The following is a 22,868-nucleotide window of genomic DNA, read 5'->3' on the forward strand; positions in this document are numbered from 1 at the left end:
CAGGTGTATTTGCAGTTCATACACTCTTTACTCTGTGTTCCAGGGCTGCACACATCCTTCACATACTGAGATACTTTTGAACTGCTGAATGATTTCATAGAAGACCCCCCCTTTACATTTCACCAATCATTGTCACAAATTAAACACTTCCATCAGTAATTTTTAAGCTTTCTTCCAACATTCATCCCAAGCACAAAATAAATTCACAGTTAAGTTTCTTAAAAGTGAACTTCAGTCTTAAAGCAGTTTCTCACACTTTTTTCAAGGTATTTCAAGGGAAATTCTCTCTGCAGCAAGCTATGGCAGTGTTTGCCAGGGATTCCCCCTGCAGCCAGCCTGGCTGTAGGATGAGGATGACAACACCTCCTCGAGGCTGGGAAAAACCCAAAACCTTGTGGTGTCACTCAGTGCTTCTGCTGCTGCCTGTTTTCAGCAGCAGCAAACAGAACAGGACTAGAGCAGAGTCAGTGATGCCCCGCAGCTCCAGCTCTCCCACTGGACTGTGGATGTACAACAGCAGAAGTTCAAATCTTGCTATCTGGCAACTCTGATTTAATAGAGGGATTTTTAAACTGCATGACTGTGCTTGGAGCACTGCGCAGCAAAGTGCTTTTAAAACAAAAGGATTCACTGGTGGTTCTGTGTAAGACAAAACTATCCAGGAAGTCTCATGACCACAGTCATGGCCAGCAAGTCCTCAGTTCCCTGATTTCCCTGATCTCTACTGACATCCTGCCCTGCAGCTGGCAAAGTCTGCCAGAACTCACGGCTGGTTCAGCTCTTCTAAGAGCTAAACAACAAATGGCAACAATCACAGAGCACAGCAGTGACTGGCAAATGGACACATATGGAAAAAACAACCACCTCAGCTTCATACGCCAGCCTTCAAAATCATTTATACTGATATATGTTTCCAACTATGGCTTTCTTTGATTATCACGAAGTTACAGCCAAAATTACTGTCATTAACACATCTGGATCACTATAAAATACCTTCTGCTCTAAGGATTTCATCAGACTACATGGTGTGTAAAGTGTAGGTAGAAGAAGTCCCCTACACAACTGTTCTGCAAAGCACTGCAAATCTCCATTAAAGGTGAGATTAACTCCTCAAGAACCACACCAGCCAAGCTACGATCAAGTCTGTAAAAATACACCTTTCAAAGGTGATTTTTGAAATGTTCTGTAGAATTGCAGACTGTCACAATACTGTGTCTGCCACCCCCATTTCTCTAAACAAAGCACATTTTTAGATATGCTGGAGCTGGAGATAAAATCCTGCTGTGCACCAGCCCCAACCACAGCTCAGCCTGGGTTTGCCTGAACTGGTCATACCATGAGTGACCTCGGGTCTCTGATCATCCTCAGCTCTGTGCCACTCAAAAAATCCCCACAAAACCCACCAGCACCTGACTTTACACAAAGTTCGGCATAAAAAAAAAAAAACAAACAACCAAATCTGATAAACTTGTTCTTCAGCAGCAGCAAAATAATTTTAAAACAGTCAAGAAAATAAATCATTGAAGGGAAAAAAATGAATGAGGAGGACAGAAAATCACAACCTGATTAAGATTATTGCACAGTCTTAGAAACAGGTTCCTGGAGCCTCTCTCCTGCCAGCTGTATTTATTTTCTTGTTCTGAGTTGCACGAGAACTACACAGCATTTGGAAATAAATTCTGTTTCTTACCTGCAATGTTTTCCCCAGGCCCATACAGTGAGCAAGAATGCAGCCAGAGCCAGGAGATGTCTTGGTTTTTTTTACAGATTCACAACAGCAATCCCACATGAACTGAACACCTGAAGAAAATTATTGAGAGTTTTCTGATTAAACATTCATGTTATTAAAGTTCACCCAATAAGAGATAGCTGTGATCACTGAAATCATGGTAACTCTTAGGAAAGCAGCTGTCAGGATAATTATCGATTCATTTCTGTCCAGTGGGGTGTATGTGGGATGATCTTTGTCTTGAACTTGATTCTATTCACAGCTTCATTGAAGATGTGGCAGCTGGGTTGGAAAATGTTCCTGTGAGGATGCAGATTGCCTGATCCTGGGGACAGGGACATGAGAAGACATATTCTGGTTTTACCAGTCAAGGAGTTTTTATTATTCTAATTCAGGCTGCATAAGGTGCTGTGCCCCTGGAGCGAAAAAAATTTGCTTTTTTTTCCTTTAAATTCTTTCCTTACCATCTACTTGGTGTGGTTTCAGTCGGGTCACTATACTCCTGTGGACCTGCACTAATGGTTCTTTGGTTTCTTCATCTTCATCTAAAACCAGCTTGGTTGTGATGGGACATTTCAGAGGTGAGGCATCTTCAATCTCGATCACCTGCAAACAGAAACAGGGCATCAGAGGAATATTCTCACAGGAGTAACACCAAGCATTTGAGACACCTCAGATTTACCAGAACTGGAAGTAATAATTTATTTACTAAAGAGAAACCTTCAATTCTTTACTGCATCACAACTTACTCTGGCACTGAAGCGGAGCAGCAAGGGAGCAGAAACAACTTTCTAAAGTCACAGCAGTCAAATAAAACTTACCAAGGTCAACCTGCAGGAAGCTGCAGACAAAACTTGGGGCTTATAAGGCTGCTTGTAAGTGATGCTCAAACATTACTCATCAAATTACATTGAGGTTGAAATTTACCATCTTAAACATCATCAGGAATTTACACAGAAACCAGACCATACCTCTCTCAATTTCTCTCTCTCCCGCTCTCTCTCTGCTATACGTTTTCTTCTTTCTTCTTCTTCTTTAAGTGCATTTTGTGTTTCTGTTCTAAGCTTATCATCTTTAATAATCTTCCTGATCTTCTTCCTGCCTTTTCCAGGAGATTTTGAGTCATCATTGTCCTCGTTCTCAGAGTTACTCTATTAGAAATTAAGTGAAATACACATTAGCAAGAAAATGATGGCACAGACCATGAAACCCTTCTTTCTTAGGCAAGCGCCCAGAAATTCTTACACACACAGGTGAAGTTCAGCTAATAAGAAAAAAATGCCTTTTTTTAGAAGTCTGACAAAAGAAGTGCCACCTTAACTGTAATGCATTCTGAGATATTAAAGATAAGCCCAGCTGTGCAAAGGCAGTACTGAAGGCACTGTTATCATTTGATAGTGGCTAATGATCATTAATAAAGCACATTTTTTCCTGTTGTACTGGTGCTAAATGAGATCAGCCCCTACTTACACCACACAGGAAAAGAAACCCCAACGCTACGAAAGCCTTAATCTACAATTTGTATCATCTACATTTAGATTTAAAATTCCATTTGCCTCAATATAATGCATTTTTTATCAAGATCTAGACAGGAAAAGTTTTAGTTCAAACATCATGTTTTACCTCCACAATGGTGGCATTTTACAAATTTTAGCCTGAATGGACATTGAGAAAAGCTTTAATTTTTTACTGTACTTTGTGAAGAGGTGTTTGAGATACCCTGAGCAGAAGAGACAGGAACCCCTATTTATTACTCCAAAATATGACACAGCACCTTATTCTCATTTTCACTCGATGAATCCTCTTGAACCTTTATCCTCCTTCGTTTCTTTTTCTGTTTGTAGCTGCGTTGGTTTTCCTCTGCCTCAGCTTTTTTGGCAGATCTATTAAAAAAGCAAAAAGGCAATATTACTGATTAACCATAGTAATCCTCTCCCTCGCTGAAAAACAATGGTAAAGGAGGAGTAGTAATTAATTAATCATTAATTAACAAGATATGCACTCCTTTTGTGCAGTTAGGGCTGACTTCTAAATTCCTTCCTGCTCAGCCCACTGAACACACAGAGCAATGAGAAAACCCTTCAGAATCTCAGAACTATAAAGCATTAGTTTTATACTGCAATCCACCAGCTCACAGTGATGCATTTGGCATTAAAATGTCCTTTTTTTGTTGATTTTTTTTTGTACCAGCTCATCGAATTGTTGTGTACCCCCTACTGTGGTACAAATTCAAAATTCCCACATTTCTTGCAAAATAAATTAATATTGTGTAATGCCTATACACAAATATCATCAAGGGTTTTAAGAACTGCTCCAAAATGTTTTAGCTTTTGCAATCTCCCTGCACAAACTGCACTATTAAAACCCCAAATAAACACGGGGTAAGCACAGCTCAGTTTGGTTCTGTTCCTACCTCGTCCTTGGCCGTTGCTCATCCTCAGACTCACTGACCTCCTCGCTCACTGCAGACTCGTGGAACTCGGAGTCATTGGAGTCGTCACTGCTCACTTGGAAAAGAAAGCAGCATTTATTTCATGGTGAGTACCACTGCAAAGCCAGCAGCTCCCCACTGCACAACAAACTGCTCCAGAGCAATAAGCACTGCCAGGGTTCATTACAGACAATGTGGGACCCACATTTATAAGAAGCAAGAGGGATAAGAAGGGCACAGAGAAGAAAAGTTTAAAATTTAAGCACTAGCTGAGTCCTGGTGGGTGGCTTATTGAGCCACAAGCCTTGAGGTCCTTATGCATGAACATCTACATTTATTTTAGGAGCAAATGGAAGAGAGCATTAAATGATGGAGAGCTGTGGGGAACATTATGGAACTTCAGAAAACCAAAGGTGATTTTTAGTTAGATAGAAGTTTTTGTTTCAAATGCTTTACATGTCATTTTATAACCATACTTTGAGAAAAGGGCTCTTATTTACACACAAAATACAAAATTGCATCACTACATGTAATGGTTGGCATTTCTTCAGGTAGAGCAAACTCAAAACTGCCTCAAAAAGCAACTAAAAATACCCCTAAAAGAGCAGCATTAGCAAGACTCTCCCAGCCACCTTGAGGAGCTACACCTGGCATTTTTAGGTAATGAAGACACCAGCGTGGTATTTAACACCTTGAATTTCAGCCTGACCTTGAACACAGTGGAAAGTTTAATTGTTTTATGAATGACAATGAGTTGTTCTACATACATGGGGAATGGCAGCACTAATAACACAGGGCTAAAAAGGGCAAACTGAAATCAAATGTATCGTTGTGTTTGAGGGCAGTCAACTTCAAAGGCTTGCACTGAAGAACCCTAAGCTGCCTCTTACTTGCACATTAATTCATTAGTAATTTACAGTTATTCCTCCTGCATGAAATGCTGTAGGTAGAGCTTTAATCCTATAAGGGAGGAAAAACATGAATATGCTAACAGATAAAAATGAGAGTTTTCACAGAGGAAAATGCTAAACAAACCACACTGCATCTTTTATTCTGTGGAACACCACAAAAGCTGGCTGGCATTAGTGGAACACAGAGATCAGGGAAGCCCAGTGCATCCTGCCCGGCCAGGAAACACCCACAGGTTCTTTGTTCCTGCCTGCAACAATGAAGGGCCAGGCCAGGCTCATTTCACAGTGCCATCTGGTGCTCAGCTCCAGCCTGCTCCACTGCAATTCCAGCATGGACACATTCCTCAGGCACTACTGCCACTCCACGAGAGAAATTACATAAAGGACAAGACGGATTTTCCCAAATTCAGACATCCTGGCCTTGCCTCTGCTGTTTGGGATGGATATTCTAAGATTCCACAGGATTAATCCAATTCAGAGGATACAGCAAGTGGAGAGACCTGCACTTGTATTTGACATCTCAAATAAAACTATTCACCAAAAAAAAGATAAAGGAATGCTAGACTTCATACACAAGGAAGTTTGTACAGGGATTTTAAAATCATGAAGGTTGAGATCTCCGTTCTGACAAGCTCTGGATTTATTTTACAGAAGCAAGTACTTTTTATGGCCAAAAAAAAATATGTGGATAATGTACCTTTCCTTCTATTTCTGCGCTTCCCCCCTTCTTTTTTGTCTTTTGGTTTCACCACCTTCTTTTCTTCTCCAGACTCCCCATCACTCACAGTGAGCTTCTGCCTCAGCAGTCTGTGTCTGTATCTGGGCTTCTTGGATGTTTCTTCCTCCTCTGAATCTGACTCAGAATTAGCCTCTTCCTTTTCAGACTTCTTGTCCTCTTTTTCCTTCTCTCCTGTCACAGAGAAGAGTCAGTACCACATGCACACCAGTTACTTTCTTATCTTACAAAAATTAAAATCTGAATTAATTTAGGCTAAATCCTGTGCCTTTCCAGGGAATTACAAGCAACCACATTCCAGTTTCCTCCAATGTTTAGTACTTCCCACTGCCTGAATGCTTGGAATGCCTGTTCCAATGGCTGTTAGGCAAATCTCTCCTGCGCACTTGCAGGACTTACTGTTCTGTATAAATAAACCCCCTCACAAACCCCTAGGACTTCTTAATTGCTTACAAAACACACACTGTAAGAAAAAAATAAACATACAGAAGACTAAGAGATGATAATCCTCATGACCACGCGCGTTGGCCTCTATGTGGCAACGACATATCAAAATCAGTAATATTTTTTGCTGAAAACTCTAACAATCATCATTTTCCCAAGTGACCCTTGGAACGATGACAGGTGCCACAGCACCACTTTTTCCCCAATGCTTTTTGGTGCTTACCATCATCTCCTGTGTTTTCAGTTTGCTTTGCAGGTTTCTTTTTTCCTTCCTCCGGCTGCTCATCTGAAGACGTATCCTCATCAGAGGAAAGATTGGCTTTGATTTCTTCTAAAAGCATTTTCTTGGCAATTCTTTGAAGTAAAACAGAAAACACTATTTATTCCATTGTTCAAGTAAATCTATGAACGACAAGTGTAATCCTACACCATTCAGAACTTCAAAAAAAGGGCTGAAAGCTGAACAAAAAAAAAAGACACGTGATGAAAAGTCATTGTGGCAAGACAGGATCTATCAGCAAAAATCTCACATTAAATGTAAGTTGTTGACTTATTTTTAGACAGCAAGTTTGTAATAAAGCTCCTTAAAAAGAGAAGTTTCCTGCTTTAAAGAAGACTTGAAATGGTTATAAAATGTACAGACTTAGAGATGTCATTTTATTCATGGTCTGTCTGGATAATTAACCACAAGCACTTGCCTTACAGCAGCTCTTGCAAAAACCCTTCCGTGTTTATACCCAAAAAGTCTGACCAACACTACAGGACCTGAATTTCAGATAAAAATCATCATCTTATTTCCTGCTCCACAAACTGTCCACTCAGCTTCCCATGGTTTCACTGCAGAACAAGTTTTCAGCTAATGCACAAGTGACTATGGAAAAATTATTTCTTGACATGCACTTGCAACATAAAAAACTCCTGAGTCTATCCCAGGCAGGTATGTAAAGAGCACAGGAAAATAGTGGACTTACAGTACTTGTATTTCCAGGGGGAAAAAAAATAAACCAGGTTTTCCTCATATAAATATCAGGAATACTACAGTTTTCATTCATCCATTTTAAATGAAGTATGTGTTTTCTAGGTGAAACCTCATCTGTCTTGCCTTTTGGGAGAATTAATGCACGCTGTGTGTACATAGTTCAGGATGGGAAAGCTCTCCCACCAGTCAAAACAACAGCTCAAAAGCCATGGAACTGAACCACGAGCCAGCCTTCACTTGGGAATGGCACAGGAACAGGGATGTCTCAAGCAAAACTTCCTGTACAACAGAAAACTGAGCTGTTGCTTCTGTGGAGCACCATAAAATGGGCTTTTAACAATCAGTATTTCATTTTCCAGCCTGTGATGTGTCCCTAAAACATAATCATTTTTCAAAGGGACTCATCCCAAGCTACTTTTCCTGACACTCCACACAGTATTTTCTAATTTTTGAGCAACAGTGCAGTTTTTAAAAACACTCTCGCACTAATTTATTAGTTATTATTATTATTCAGTTATTACTCAAAGATGGAAGCAAAGTAGTTTAATAAACATTTCAGATTGTTCAGTGAGTCAGACCATCCATCAGCACCCAAAACACTCCCTCCCCCTCTCTCTTGAGAAGAAAAAGCTGATTAAAACTTTACCAAGCAGTGCCCTTGGAGAACTTTAATTCCACATCTATCAAGAAATCACAGCATGAACCCAAAGAAAACTTAGTAAAGTCCACAGATAAGTAACATCCTCTTCCAAATGCTTTTTGCATTAGGTCCTCCCAGAGGATATTTGGAAAATGGATTTAGGGTTTGGTTGACTTGTTGATTTTTTTAAAACCCAGCACACCATGTGTAACAGCAGCAGAAACAAACAATTCCTCATATAAAAAACTCAGACTATATTTCTTCTGTCTCTTAATGGTCAGAATTTTTTCTTCAATATGAAACTGCTCGGAATGTCACAGGCTGGCTTCCCTTTAACAGCTTTTAACCTAAATAATTAACCTTGACTCCTACTCCAGAAAATGCAGAGAGCAGTGGTCTGGCTACTCTTCTTGTTTAATAAGAAAACAGAGTTTTGGAAAAGGAAAAATCTAAAAGATCTGAAAAAAACCCACTGAAATTGACTCCTGAAGGTCTTGCCTTTGACTTATTTTGGCAAGTGCATTAGCAAAGTTAACACAGCTTGTGGATGGCAATACTTACCTCTACACAAGTCACCTTTAAAAGGCTGACTTTGGTTCTTAGCAAAACAAGACCTTCATTTTCATTTGTTCTTTAATGAAGTATCTATTTGTTTAACAGCTATAGGAAACAGCAAATGTATCTAACACCTAAAAGGACCATGCACCAAATCTACCATCCATAAAGAGACAATGCTCCCATTTTCCTATTAATCACCAGCATAACCAACAACCAGATTAGGTAAACTGATCAGTTTCTAATTATTTATAATAATACTGATTAAGAAGTTATTGCTAGGATAGAAAATAAGTCCTGTTTTTAATCTAAGATAAAGACTTAACCACCTGCAACCAAACTAGGATGGGACTGTTTGTTAGTGAGAAAAGCTACATTTTCTTCAATGCATTTACTGGTATGAATTTAGGCCAAAACAGTGAGACATTATTAAGATGTTCAGGATTTAAAAGATGCCCATTTTTAATTAACTACCTATCTGATAGGAATGATAAGTGTAAGCAACATTAGACCCAAAGAGATGAGGCCTTGTAAATGCATGTTGACAAATGACTGATGCATCACATGGTTTACATGAATTATTATAAATTGAGTAGAGGGCTCTGGAAGCTGGGTTTAAATTAAACCACAAAAGATATTGACCAGGATAACACATCATATTTCTACTTTATGATAAAACCCATTTAAAGTCACCAGGTTTCTCAGCTAAGAAACTTCCCATGGTAGCTTTAGCATTTTAGTATTTGCACTAATAGCAGCAAGAAAAACAAGCTATGATAGTGTGAAAATTCCCTCACTCATATTCCTCCAGAGAAAACCATGGAAATCAAAAGGGACTGTAATATTTACTCAGGTCAAGGACATAAAAGATTCTTGGCCATTCAGATGTAACAGCTGAGCACCAGCAATGGATTGAATTAAGAGGCACAGAGAGCCATATGACCTCCAGCACAGGGCTTCAGGTAGGAAAAAATAAAGTAAAAAATAAAATTATATTTTAAAATCCCTGCATTTTACTCTTTCCTGCACTGATCTGCTGAGACCTTGAGCATGTCATGTTGCCCCACTCCATCTTATCTAAACTTATGGTGACATTTGCATGAAGGGCACTCTCCCAGCACACATTTATCCAGTGCCTCAACCAGGACACACAAAACCAACTCCAGAATAAAGTAACAGCACATATGCACAGTTTCGTATCAACTGGGATTTAAAGATATTTCCCCTTTGTAAGAACAACCCCAGCAGAAAACATTTCTAAACAACAAATTGATTACTATGGATTTTTAAGTGCTAAAAGAAAAGAGTTTTCACGAGACAGACTGGAAATGACCCAGGGGTTGCTTGGTTGCACTGCAGGACTACTTTAACAGCTCCTTCAGACTTTGCAGCAGAACTGGAACAGAAGGTGCAGCCTCCCATGGTGTGGAGTTAAGCCCCCATGGTAATTTGCACCATTCCTGTTCAAGAATTTCACAGTGCCACTACAATGGGATTGTTCAGAATCTTGGTGAGATAGTGCTACCACTGTAAAAATCTTTTTTTCATAAAAAGCCATGATTTTAAATTTCAGGTCACGATTGTGATGTTTTATTACCGATTAGATTACATCAACTCACACTCAGTGCTCATAAATACCTACTAATCATATGTAGAAATAAGGTTGCCTGAAACAAGCCCTTGGGTGGGGGAGGATGGTGGGATGTGGTTAATAAAAGCCACCAGAATTCCAGCTAGAGCACTACTGGCTTCAATGGGCCTTCAGGATGCTACTATAAAATTCAGAACCCTTTAAAATATATTTTAAGACACTAATATTTGGGTGAAATGTCATTCATGTCTAAAAAATAAAAAATAGTGAGACTGCCAAACACCTTGTTCTAAATACTGTGCTGTCTTTGTTGGAAGAGGCTAATTTTCAAGCTATCAGAGTTGGATTAAATTAAATGCTTGGACAAGAAAAACGTTTTACAAAAATTTATTGTAACCATCAAATACTTAAAGGCATTCTGCATTTAATACACTATTAACTTCTTAATAAACAGAACTACTGCAAACATATCAAACAGTACCATTTAAAAGATCAGAAGGACCAATAATAGTTACACAACAGAAGATGAAAGCATACAGCACTGCATAGCATAGTATGACCCACTCGGATATTGCATTTTGGCAAAAAGATGATTTCAAGGCTATTAATATTCATGTCATGCACATCCCCAGGTATGCAAATAACAGAACATCTAAACTAGAGACTTGCAAACAGGAGAGTTCCCACACTACAAACACCCAGCAGGTACTAGGTACCCTCTTTGGCCTGGAAGGAAATAGGCAACTTCTCTGAATCAGTAGGTAAACTATTTAAACACTTTGTGTTGAGTAAACAGAAGAACAAGTTTTTAACTTCTCGAAATTTGTTCCATCTTTTTACAGTTTATAGCTCTGATTTTGGTGCCAAGTACAACACATGATGAAGGTAAAGTCAGACTGTTAACATGTCTGAAGGTTGACAACACTGTTTATTGACAAAATACCTCCCCATCTCATAAATAGATGTTCAAAAGGTCCCCTAAATAAAACCTTAACAAAGAGGCAGCTTTAAAACAAAGTACAGAAACTGATTTTTAAAGCCCGAATTTATATTACTGTTTGTTATCAATTAGGTTCATTTATTTCCCAATATAGCTTTTAAACTAAATCATGAATGAGTTCTGTCAGAAACGTTTGTGCAGTAAATACTGAACTTCTGACAGAAGTGTATTGGTTTAGTTCTCAACCAGAAACTCACAACAACAACAAAAAAAAAAACCAAAACAAAACAAAAAAAGAATTAATTAAAACGGGACTGAAATTAAAGCATGATTTTAACAAATCTTGTTATACCAAAGTTTACATGTTCTGCTTATGACCCTGTGCTGTCAAGTCCCTACAAAGCATCTTTCTTTTAAAGAGCTGAATTACTGGGTTAAATTTGATCACTGAAAACACACAAGAACTAATTCAGCAGCAGCATTTTGATGCCAAACTGAGGTCTGTAAAGGATATAAAACAGTGTTTTTAAAATTTACTTCAGCCACATATCAAAACATACAACTCTGTGAAACAAAGATTCCATGTTCTAAACTAGTAAGGCTCAGAAGCAGAAAAAGACTCCACCAGCAACTGGTCCCACACATGCTACATGGCCAAAACAACAAAAAAAATCAGTTTCTGAAACACTGTATAAAAATTTGTTGAGCAGCTCTTCAGTCTAACTACAGTAAATTCCAAAAGGAACCTGTGGCTTGGAGTTGAGTGACACTTCATGTTGTGCATTTAGGAAACGAAGCTTTTACATTTCTAGCCAGGCTGATTTTGATAGCTACAATGGTACTGGTAAAATATGACATGTCTTAGCTAACTGTATCTTACAGTGATTCTTTTTTATTAAATTCCAAACTGAAGCAATGCATATAAGCCACAATTCTGAAAATATCTATGCAAAGACTTAAAATACATAATTAGTCTCTTTGATACCAATTGAGCCTATGCACAGTGCTTGTAGAATCGTGGCCTTAACTCACATTAGTCACTTCAGGTACTTTTTAGTGGATTAAAACTCAGTTAAATTAACAGCTGAAAATATCTAATATGGTTTTCCCCACATTTGTGCTTTCTCTTTATTGAGAAAAGGCATTTCAATTAAAATGCATATTAAGCAACAGTAATAACCAAATTCATTCTGAAAATATTGCAGCACTGCATACTGCACAGATGCAAACTGTCCCCTTCTACTCCCCACAACTAGCTGAAATTCACATTTAACAGCAGCAGCTTTCGACCTGCCTGCAAGATCCCTGTCACCAACCTCCCACGCGCCCCCGGAACCCGAGCGGGACAGCGCTGCAGTGCTTCTGGAGCACCCCCTGGCCAGCTGTGTCAGCTACCACTTCGGAACATTTGCTTTGCATTCCTGCCTCTACCACTTCTAAACATTTGCTTTGCATTCCTGGCTCTGGGCCTCTGTTTTGTGGCCCCGTGTTCGCACTTGCAGGAGGCCCGTGAGCGAGTCTTTACCGGGCAGGCAGCCGTGCTTTCTACCACCTGCTTGCTCCTCCGTTGCGCCGGCTCGCGCCCACGCCTAGGCTGTGCTCTAATCGTTTTTAAGTCCTTATGGAGGGTATCATACCTATTCTCAGGGTCGTCATCATCATCATCTTCCTCCTCCTCCATTGGGATAGTCCTTGCTAGAGCATCTCCCTCATCTCCTGAAAAAAAAAGCCCAACAGAAAACACTTAGTACGGGTAAATCCAACAATAAAACAATACATGACAGCACAATAAACAACACAATATGTGAGCTGCATCTCCATCAACAATCCCCACTGGAAACCAGTATGGTGATACCACTTTTCTACCAGTTACCTGTCTTGACAAATAAAAATAAATCTCGTTTTTTCAGTTTTCCTCACTACTACCCACAACTTGCAACTCATCCCTAATTACATACTATGAATTTGGGATTTTACACCAAAACATAAGAGATTAACTACTCTACTCAGGAATCACAAATAAGTTCCCTGAGAAGTTATTTGATCTGTCAGAAGCTCCACGAGTGAGTTTGTGCAAACTGAAAAGAAGGCACAACAAACACAGGACAGAACTGCATCCCAAGCCCGTGGGTTGCCCTGCTCCCAGGAGGGAAGTACTGGAGAACACCAACCCTTCCTATTTTTGCTTTCACACTATGAGTGTGTGTAAAGAGTTGTACTTTGAGAATTCCACATGCTAGTCTTCCTGCAAATATCCAAACTCAGCTGCACTACGTGGCACTGTCTCATGTACAAAGGACATCAAGACCAACAGTGTGTGGGACAAGTGACAGAGAAGGAACAGCACCGTGTGAATCCTGCCCTGGAGCTCCTCTGCACTCTCCTGGCTGGACTGAGAAATTTGGATTGTTTCTAGCACATTCCCAGGCCTCTCCCTTTGCTTTTCTCTCTTTTTCATCTTGCATGCATGTCAGACAAATCTGCTAGGTGGTGAAATTAAGGGAAAGAAAGCTCGCAATCCCAATGAGCTGAGATCCCCTCGTTCATAATTTCAAATTATTTTCTATCTGTGGGGACTGGAGGACTAGACTAAAACTAGGCTGCAAGGGGCACATTCCAAGATGATCACAGAAAGTCCCTCATGTAGATAAATAAAAGCATCCTGTTGGTTAAACCAGATCCTAAGTCTCATTCAATGATCCATCTACAATACACAGCTTATTCAGATACAGAGCAGATGCCTTTATTTTATTAATTCACCTATTAAACCAAAAGCAAACTGCAGACAAAGGCCACATTCTTCTCCTCTGAAAATACACTAACATAGGCAGAATTCACTAACACAGGCAGAATCAAATGATAACTAAAGCTGAAAGAGACATCTGGACATGCTCTACTCCAACTCCACCCTCAAAGCAAAGCTAACTCCAAACTCAGGCCAGTTACCTCAGGGTCTTGGCCAGTCAAGTTTTGAGCATTTCCAAGGACAAAGATTCCTAAGTTCAAGAGGGCAACCAGTCTCAAGCTTTGACCATGCTCAGTGTAAGAATACTACAGTATCTCTATCAGTTTTCCTTGATAAATGCTGTTTGGGCACACATGCAGCTCAGCCCCCCTAAAACTGCCCGTGAGGTGATTTGCAGACAGAAATTCAGACGCCCCATTTTTAGCATTCTGTCTGCAGTCTAAAACAAGCCACTTGTCTCTCAGTCTAACTCTCCTGTCAATCATGCCACACCACAGTCTTGTTCAGTTTGTACCCAGCTATCCATCTCTCCAATAATGACCCAATCTTCCCATTGTGACCTGCAAATGAAACAGCTCCCAATGCCTCAGACACCTTCTGATATATTAAAACCACCTTTCTCCTCTTGGGCCATTTCAATGCCAAGTCCATGAACTGTACATGAACAACTCAATTTTTAAGGCATTTTTCACTGATGGTCCAGTGGGGCTGAAAACTGCCACTGAGTGCCACCAATTATCTGTCTGTAGGAGAGTTTTAATGGCTGTGGCAGTGACCACATGAAAAAACCAATTCATTTCTATGCAAACCATGAATTATCTGCAATATCCCCCAGCAGTGACATCACTGGGGAAAACACTGATAAGGCAGCACTCACAGAAAAGCCCTACAAGTCCCAGTATTATCTGCACAGAGACACAACATACAAAAACAACGGCAGATTTTTAAGTATCTGTTCTAAGCCTACATGGCTCTTGTAAGGCATAAAAATTATTTACTTGATTTTTAAATGTGTATTACAATGCCACAGGTCTCCAGCATCACCTCCAGTGCACAGACGGGAGGTGATAAATGTGAGTTCACATTATCTACTCCTCCCAACCACCTTCTGGGCAGGTGAGGCAAGGGCCAGGCTTTGGAAAGCTGGACTGCAAGGCAGTACCTGTTGTAAATACTGCCTGGGGTTTCCAAAGCTTCCACTCCATTTACAGTGCCATCATTTTTTTCCTCAAGGCACAAGCTGCACAAACTGAAATTGTGGAATCTCACAGCCACAGGATAGTGTGGCTGGAAGGGAACTGTACAACACGTGCTCCCAAATCCGTATCAGAAAACCTGCCAGGCTGCAAACATTTAAACGTATAATTACCAACTGATGAGGGGTTTTTGCTTCTAGATTATTAAATGTCACCCAAATGAACAACTCTGGCACACCTGATGACTGACAAAATCCTGCATCAGCAGACAGCATCAAGCTTTCGGTCACGGGCCTGATCTTCTGCTCGTCGCTGCTTCCATCGCCTGAGGAATTCTGATCATCATTTTCCTCCTTATCAGATGGGGAAGAGGACGTGACAACCACCTTTTTTTTTGCCACTTTCTTTTTTAAGTTGCTCTTTTTACTTTCTTTTACTGATCCTCTTTTAACCTTTTTCTTAGTGTCTTCGTAAGACTCCTCATCAGAAGAGGATGAATCACTCTGTTCTTTCTTGGAAATCTTCTTTTTGTGGCTTATTTTCCTCTTTTCTTTCGTTTCAGTTCGTTTTTTACGCCGCGTGGCATCATCATCAGAACTCTCCTCTTTTTGAGGAGATTTCTCAGTATCAGAGGATAAATCAACGTGTACTCTTTTAGCTACTCTCTCTCTCAATTTTCTCTTTTCTGTAAGCACGGGTTCCTTTTTAATTTTGTCGTTTTCAGAAGAATTGCTACTTCCTTTCTCTGGAGATGACTTATCAAGATCAGAAGAGGAATTGTCTTGCTCTTTCTTGAAACCTTTTTTTAATTTTTCAGATTTCTTTGCTTTGCTTTCTGATCCTTTTTTGTTCTTGAGTCTGTCTTTTGAAGACTCCAACTTGTGCTCTTTCTTTGCCGATTTCTCAGTACTCTCAGAAGAAGAATCATCCTGTGCCTTTTCCTTTTTCAAATCCTTCTTTTTCTTAACTTCAGGACTCTCCTCTTTCTCCAGGGAAGATTTCTCAGCATCAGATGACTCATCACGTTTTCCCTTTGCAGATTTTTCTTTTGAGTCTCTGCTTAGCTTGTCCTTAGCAGCTGACCTCTTACCCGTTTTTTTATCTTTAGGAGAGTGATTAATTTCCTTCTCTGGAGAAGACGTCTCAGCATCATCATCGTCATCTTCAGAAGATTTACCTCTCTTCTTCTTCAGATTTACCTTTCTCTTACTGCTTACTTTTTTCCTCTGCTCTTCTTCAGAGGAATCGTAACTATCATCTTTTCTTGAGAATTTTTTCTTCGCTTTCTTTGCAGCCTCAATTTTACTCAACATCTGTATCTCTTTTTCTAACTCAGAATCATAGTTTGAAGAATCAGAGTAGTTTTGTCGTTTCTTTTTAGCAGCAGCAGCATTTTTAGCTGATTTGCCTCTTTTAGCATCTAAATCTGAACCGGAACTGGAACTCTTCCTTTTTCGTTTCCCATTTTCATCCTTTACCGGTTGACTCTTTTGAAAATCCGAAGTCTTCTGATTCTTTGCTGGCGCTTCGCTGTTGCTCTCACTGTCTGAGGAGCTGCGACTCATCATCCCTGCTTCTTTAAGGACAGCCGGCACCTCATCAGAGTCTGAGCTATGATCCAAGTCATATGGCTTTTTGGATTTGGAAAGTTTGTTAGGACTGGGACCATCAGCAGCACTGTCAGAAGTATTTCTTTTATCGCTTTTCCTCCTGGGTTGCTTGGATGCTTTCCTCTTCTGTTTCTCATTGCTGGTGTCATTGCTGTCCTCTTCCGAGTTGGATGTCAGGGGGCTGATGTCCGTGGGGCGCCTCAGCGGGGTGGTCTTGACACGCGGCGACCTCCGGAGATCGGAGTCCTCCACGGGCACAGCGTCGTTCTCCGTGGAGGGCTCGCTGCCAGCACTGTGGTTTTGTTTTCCAGAGCCAGAGTTTGCTTCCCCAGGTTGAGATGCATCAACATCTTCAGATTCATCAACGTCTTTAGATGCATCGGCATCCTTAGATGCATCAGCGTCTTTACTCTCCTTTTCTAGGCTGCTGTCTTGATCTTCAGCTTTAACTGTGGACTCTGAAAGGGAAACAGGAGTCAATTTTACAATCAGCTCTTTTGTTCCTTTCGCCGACGATTTTAGCTTGGTACCACCTTTGGTATCTTTCACAGGAGTGTTCACTTTTGTGTTAGAATTTGGAGCCTCATGATCTGCTGCTGTGTTTCCACTGTCCTGCTCATCTGACGGCATCTGAATCTCCATCGCAGATTCCAGAGTCTCAAAAATATCTTCAGGAACCGATGAGGGGATGGACACGATATCCATGTCTAAAGCCTCTGTACTGTTGGGCTCATACTGCGGTTCTTCATTTCTGCCAGACTTTTTCTCTTCCCCAGGAGCTGCCTTGTTATCTGTCTGTTCCACTGAGGGAACACTTTGATCCATGGGCTCATTGTCAGACTGCTCCGACACGACTTTTTCCTGTGTCTGTGTGGCATCATCCTCTTTTAATGCCACATGTTCCGTTCCTTCATCTTTTTTCACCTCATTTTTTTCTGATCTAACCTCGGGTTTTTTCTCTTTGGTATTCTTATCTTTGATTTTAACATTCAATGCTTGAATCTCCAGGTTCAGGCCTTCTTCTAGTGACAGATGAGCTTTCTTCATGTCACTCAGCACAGATTTAAAAGCTTTCAGCTGGCACAGTTGCACAGTTGGGCTTATTTCTACATTTTCTGCAGCATTTTTCAAAAAGCTTACAAAGCTAGAATTCAGATTTGTTGTAGTTTCAATCAGTTTTTTTGTTTTCTTAAGCAAGTCTTTTGGCACCATTAGTGCTTTATACGAATATGTTAGTGAACCTGAATATGAATTATCTAATTTTTTTTCTTCCCCATTACAATTTGCATTATTTTTCTTTGGAGAAAACTTGACTGAGTGGTCATATATTTTACTTTTCTCATTTTCAACTTTCATCTTTTTTTTGTTTTGTTGAAGTAACTGTTCTAAATTTTCAAAGACACTGTCACACGCAGTGACCAAGTCCAACAAAGGCTCCGGATGGCAAATATAGCAGTGCCACTGGTTGTTTTCATCCAGGATAGTCGAGAGCTCCTTTCGGCCCAGGTTGCGCAAAATGCACTTTTTACAGAAGGCGTTATGGCAAAAGTCACAGCAAATCAAATTTCCACCTTCAGCACACCACCTGCAATGAGATTGAGAAAGGTAAGAGTTTTGTCTCCACGCCGACACGGTGATACGTTATTAAGTTCACATATTTAAAAATTCAGGTGATGAACAGATATTCATTACTTGAAACTGTTACTGAAAAGCTCACTGGAGAATTGCAAAGTCAGAAAATTCATGTTTTAGTTTAACAGCTCACAAAGCTGAAATGGTCAGTAATTTTTAAACAGAATTTCAGTACTGATTTCTTTAAAGAAGAGGAAAAAAAGTTAAAACTTATTTTCCCTATTTCTTCTGAAAATCTGTGATTTATTTTACAGCAAAATTAGTAAGCTTCAGTCTTTCTAGTCTTAACTCATTTATTACTACTGCAGTATACAAAGACTGAAAAGTGGTGGACAATAAGCTCACAGAAACCACAGACTGCACAATTTTTACTGAATTACACATTTAGGTATTTGACATAAGGACAGAGAAGTTCTTTGATATCTCAAAAGTGAGAGGTGCATCTGGAGAACTGAGTTTCTCTGGCTCATAAAGTTTAGAATGTCAGATTCTAGCCCTAGCTTTAAGGTGCTAGGAAAGTGGCATGTTATTTAACTAGAAATGTGATCTCTTACAAGTGTTTGTTATTAGATTTATGTTTTCCTGTTCATTACTAAAACAAAGAGTTAAAAAAATCCTGAGGTTCAGTATTTCTTGTTGACAAATAATTGCTGATTCAGCTCTTATGTACCTTCTTTACTTGTCAATAATGTCAAAATAGGAAGAAAAAAGACCCCCAAATCAGTAGAGCTGTGAGTGTTACTTCAGTTTTTGTACACTTTCCCATTCTGCACGCATTGCAGTTTTTGCACACTTACCTACACTGTTCATCCATCCCATCTGAATCACGACTGATGTCATCACTCATGTAATATTTGTAGCACGTCTGGAAAGAAAGAGAGAGGACAAGGAATTCTTTATTAAATCTCAACTGGGCTTCAGCAGTTCATTAGATTTCAGCATGCATTAGAAGCAAGCCAGCAAAAACAGCAGCTGCAAGGTCTTCAGCATCCTAAAGTCTTTTATATTTGTTTTAATCTAAAAAACATCTTCCATGGTCCCAAAGCATGACTTATTTAGATGGCTCAAAGTCTGTTTGAAAATTAAACAGGCTTTTGTTTGATGGTTGCGTATTTGTGTATTTTAGAACATCAGTTGAATACTTCTCTCCAGTTTGAATGTTTCTTCCATTTACTTCCTAGGTAAATCAGCACCACATCCTCTCTGACACAATTAATCCCACATAAATTACAATTTTCAGCTGGATGCTCCTTATGTTACCATGTGGCTACCTTACCACAAGGCTTTAGATTAGAAAGTCTTCAGCGTTTATCGTGATGTTAACATCCAAGAATTCCATGTCCGGGTGCAAACAAAGCACCTTCATTTGAAAATTTGGTAATGGTAAAAAAAAAATACAAATTACTCAGCTAGGAGTACTGATGGCTTCAGCTGCTGAATTGCTGATATCAAATTTTGAAGGTTTGGCGTCCTTTTTTCCCAGCTGTTACTGAAGAATGTTCTCCCAGACTTGTAGCTCTAATACAATTCAGAATGCAGAAGAGGCTTCATCACCTGTATTGACAGTGATGCCCCATTATCTGGAACAGACTTGCACATCTGTTCAACTGAACTATCCAAGCAACCAAAATCAACATAAAACCCCAGTAAAATCTGATGTTTAGACACTTGATGGAACATTCACAGTCAAAGGAAAACAGTTTCTCAGTTCAGGGACTTTTAGCTAAGTAGGAGAAAAATAAGGGCAGAACTAGGCACAGAAATAATGGAAGAGCTGGAGATGAGGGGCTTCCATTCCTCCCTCTCACATTCACATAAGGCCATGTTCAATTCAGTAAAACCAGAGAAAATCAAGGGAAACAACCCTTGATGTAATTCAGGTAGCAGAGCTCCCAATCAAGAGCTGCTGTTGAGGCCCAACAGCCCGATCAGGTTACAAAAATGAGCCAGGTCACTGGCCACACTGCAGGAACATGGATGTGCAAGGCCAGGAACACGAGCTGGGACTCCAGTGGAGATGGGAAAAGGTCACCTTGTGAGCTGATTTTTGTAAAGCACATTTTGTAAAAGAAACAAGTCAGAATGCAGAAAAGGACCAGCTTAGCCGGGCATGGCTGACTCTGTAACACTTATGAGGAACTGGGGAGGAGGAGGAGGAAGAGCAGGGAAATGCTCCATGTACATTATAACACAGAACTGTATCTCTATCTTTAGCAATATCTTATAAATACAAAATCTCCATCACTATAGAAATATGCAAGAGAGAGCTCTGCAGCACTTTGAAAGTTAACAGAGGTCTCCACAGCAGGAGGCAGGGACATTTCCTTCCTGCCTTGTCCCACCTCTTCCCTCTGCTGCCAACTCAGGGCCTGTGTGGAGCCACCAGGAAGGCACACAGCTGAAGACTCAGATTATGGACTAGACCAGCACTGCAAAGCTGCCATAACTTAAAACAGTCCAGAAGCTGGCAGAAATAGAGATGGCTTTGAAGCTGCTTTTCTGCTCCTTATTTCAGTGCTGTTTTACATGGAATGCTTTACCAGGAGATGCAGACTTGAATCTGTTCTTAAAATACATTATGAGTAGGCAGAAATTTCAGACAGATCGTTTTACATTAAAAATTCACTAAGATTATACCCTTAAAGCTGTAGAAGCAAATAACAAAGAAACCACCACCAGTTTAACTGGTATATAAGAAAGAGGGACTATGAACTCATAAGTATATTTGCTTTTTTCTCCTCCTTTTATTTTCCTTAATTGTAACAGCTAATGACTGAAAACTTGGTCAACTAATGAACAAGAATTACTCCCACAAAAATCCCACCCAAACCAACTAATGTGACATTCTGAAAGAAAAACAAGCAGAGCTGTTTACTACATACCTTACAAATAAGCACTTTCAGTGTAGGGTGTCTATAGATTGAATCCTTTTGAAAATGGTTCACCTGCTGCCCACAAGCTGTACAGCTCACAATTCCATGGAGTCCTTCTTCTATGGAGAGGATTACAAACAGCACATTGTTTTCATTCTTATTCTCTATATAGCTATGGCATTTTCTTGCAATATTCTGCCCTGCAAGGTTTTTCATAGGCCTTTGTTTCTGCACCACCCAGCCCCAGAGAAATCTTTCTGTAACCATTTGCCATGTTAAGTCTGAATTTTCCCCTGATTTCTCTGCTGCACTTGGGGTCACGGCACAATTCTTTCCCTTTGAGAGGTTTAAGTTGGGTTAACTGGTTACTTCATGAAAACATACCTAAATTAGAGTCATCACTAAAATTCTTTCATAGCAGCTCTGATATCCTGGACAACCTTCCCCATTTGATCTTTGTTTGACAAATACCACTGCAATTCATATCTGTATTATGATATTTCTTTCACGAACAGTTCTAGTTTCTCATAGAAAAACACAGAAAACTCTCATAGAAAATGCAAGGAATCCCTGTAAGGTTTTTCAGTCACTATTTTCTCACATTTTGTTTCCTTCTTGACAGTGGTTTTTGGGTTTTTCTGAAACTGCACTTTTGCTGTAATCCACATGTCCTCCCCATGTTGCTGATTGCTCCCATGCTGTGTGCACCACCCTGCTGCTGCATCTGCATTTGGTCAAAAAAGCTTTTTTTTTTTTAATGCCAACCCCCCATTTCACTTCGGAAGGGGTGAACTTGGGCCTGGCAGGCTTACTCCATGCTAGGCTCTTAATTAATACTTGGAGATCTTTTTGTTTTCAACAGCAGAAAAAGCAAAATCATTGGTGAAAGTTCTGCACACTTCCAAAGAGCCAATTTGGACCAAGCAGATACAGGTTTGATAGGAGATCACTGAACTGTGACTTGTCCTTTGCTGTCATGGTCAGTGATTAAGTTAATAAGGAAATTAACTCAAACAGTTGAATTTAATGATTACAATCTGATACAGACTCTGTGTTTTTTCTTTTTTTAATTCAATAATCACTACCCCAGAATCAGAACCAAGCTCCAACACCAGCACATTAAGGAACTGAAGGAGCATTCTCCAGACACAGTACAAGCTCCCAGCAATCTGCTGCTGAAGCACAACCTCAGATGGCTCAGGGGCAGTGAAACAGCTGATCCACGCTCCTAACTCAGGGAAATTCTGAGTTTGCACCCTCCAGCCACGCCTGACTGCACGTCCTGCAGACCCTGTGGACCTGCAAGCCCCTCTCAGGAGCTCCAAACCAGCTCAAACCCCACTTTCAAAGGCTGCTGTGACCATGGATGAACTCATCCATCCCATCACACTCCTCAGGACAGAATCCCACATTCTGCAGCACAGAATCCAAGCCTGACACACACCACAGTCCTTAAACTGCTGCAGGAACCACTGAGGGGCCCAGCCAACCCAGGGAGAACATGATATTCCCTGCCAAGCCTGAACCACTTCCCTCTTCCACAACCAAGGGGATGCACTCCAGCCTCCTTCCTCAAACCTGCAAGCTGGCACCAGGAAAAGAGAATTTATGAGGCAAACCTTTGTAAACCACGTTACTACTACAAATGATGATGATCCAAAGAAATTAAACTACCACTAATTCATTAATACTGAGAGATTACTTGGTTAAAAACATTCCTAACAGAATTTATTAGCAAAAATACAACCACAACCACACTGTAGACACAAAACTTGAAAAGAATGACAATGCCTCTTACAGTCTTAGGTAAGAGCATCTGCATGCTAGAAAGGCCAGAGTTCTGCTTCTACCACTA

General features: G+C 40.1%; 1 protein-coding gene across 10 annotated transcripts in view; it reads right to left on the bottom strand.

The window, feature by feature from the left end:
• The window catches only part of ATRX (ATRX chromatin remodeler), a 68,117-nt gene that overhangs the window by 25,839 nt on the left and 19,410 nt on the right, over nucleotides 1-22,868 (bottom strand). For 9 of the 10 annotated variants that reach the window (XM_038123196.1, XM_038123193.1, XM_038123198.1 and 6 more), the window contains 11 exons: nucleotides 21,023-21,132; nucleotides 18,938-19,005; nucleotides 15,137-18,093; nucleotides 12,594-12,672; nucleotides 6,475-6,605; nucleotides 5,769-5,981; nucleotides 4,143-4,236; nucleotides 3,504-3,612; nucleotides 2,701-2,880; nucleotides 2,194-2,335; nucleotides 1,691-1,800 (listed from right to left, as the gene is read on the bottom strand). In XM_038123196.1, the coding sequence (XP_037979124.1) occupies nucleotides 1,691-1,800; nucleotides 2,194-2,335; nucleotides 2,701-2,880; nucleotides 3,504-3,612; nucleotides 4,143-4,236; nucleotides 5,769-5,981; nucleotides 6,475-6,605; nucleotides 12,594-12,672; nucleotides 15,137-18,093; nucleotides 18,938-19,005; nucleotides 21,023-21,132 (4,193 nt within the window). The remainder of the gene's footprint in view (nucleotides 1-1,690; nucleotides 1,801-2,193; nucleotides 2,336-2,700; nucleotides 2,881-3,503; nucleotides 3,613-4,142; nucleotides 4,237-5,768; nucleotides 5,982-6,474; nucleotides 6,606-12,593; nucleotides 12,673-15,136; nucleotides 18,094-18,937; nucleotides 19,006-21,022; nucleotides 21,133-22,868) is intronic. The other variant, XM_038123195.1, reaches the window with a different exon arrangement.

This window comes from Motacilla alba, chromosome 4A (assembly GCF_015832195.1).
Source record: "Motacilla alba alba isolate MOTALB_02 chromosome 4A, Motacilla_alba_V1.0_pri, whole genome shotgun sequence".
Lineage (NCBI taxonomy): Eukaryota > Metazoa > Chordata > Aves > Passeriformes > Motacillidae > Motacilla > Motacilla alba.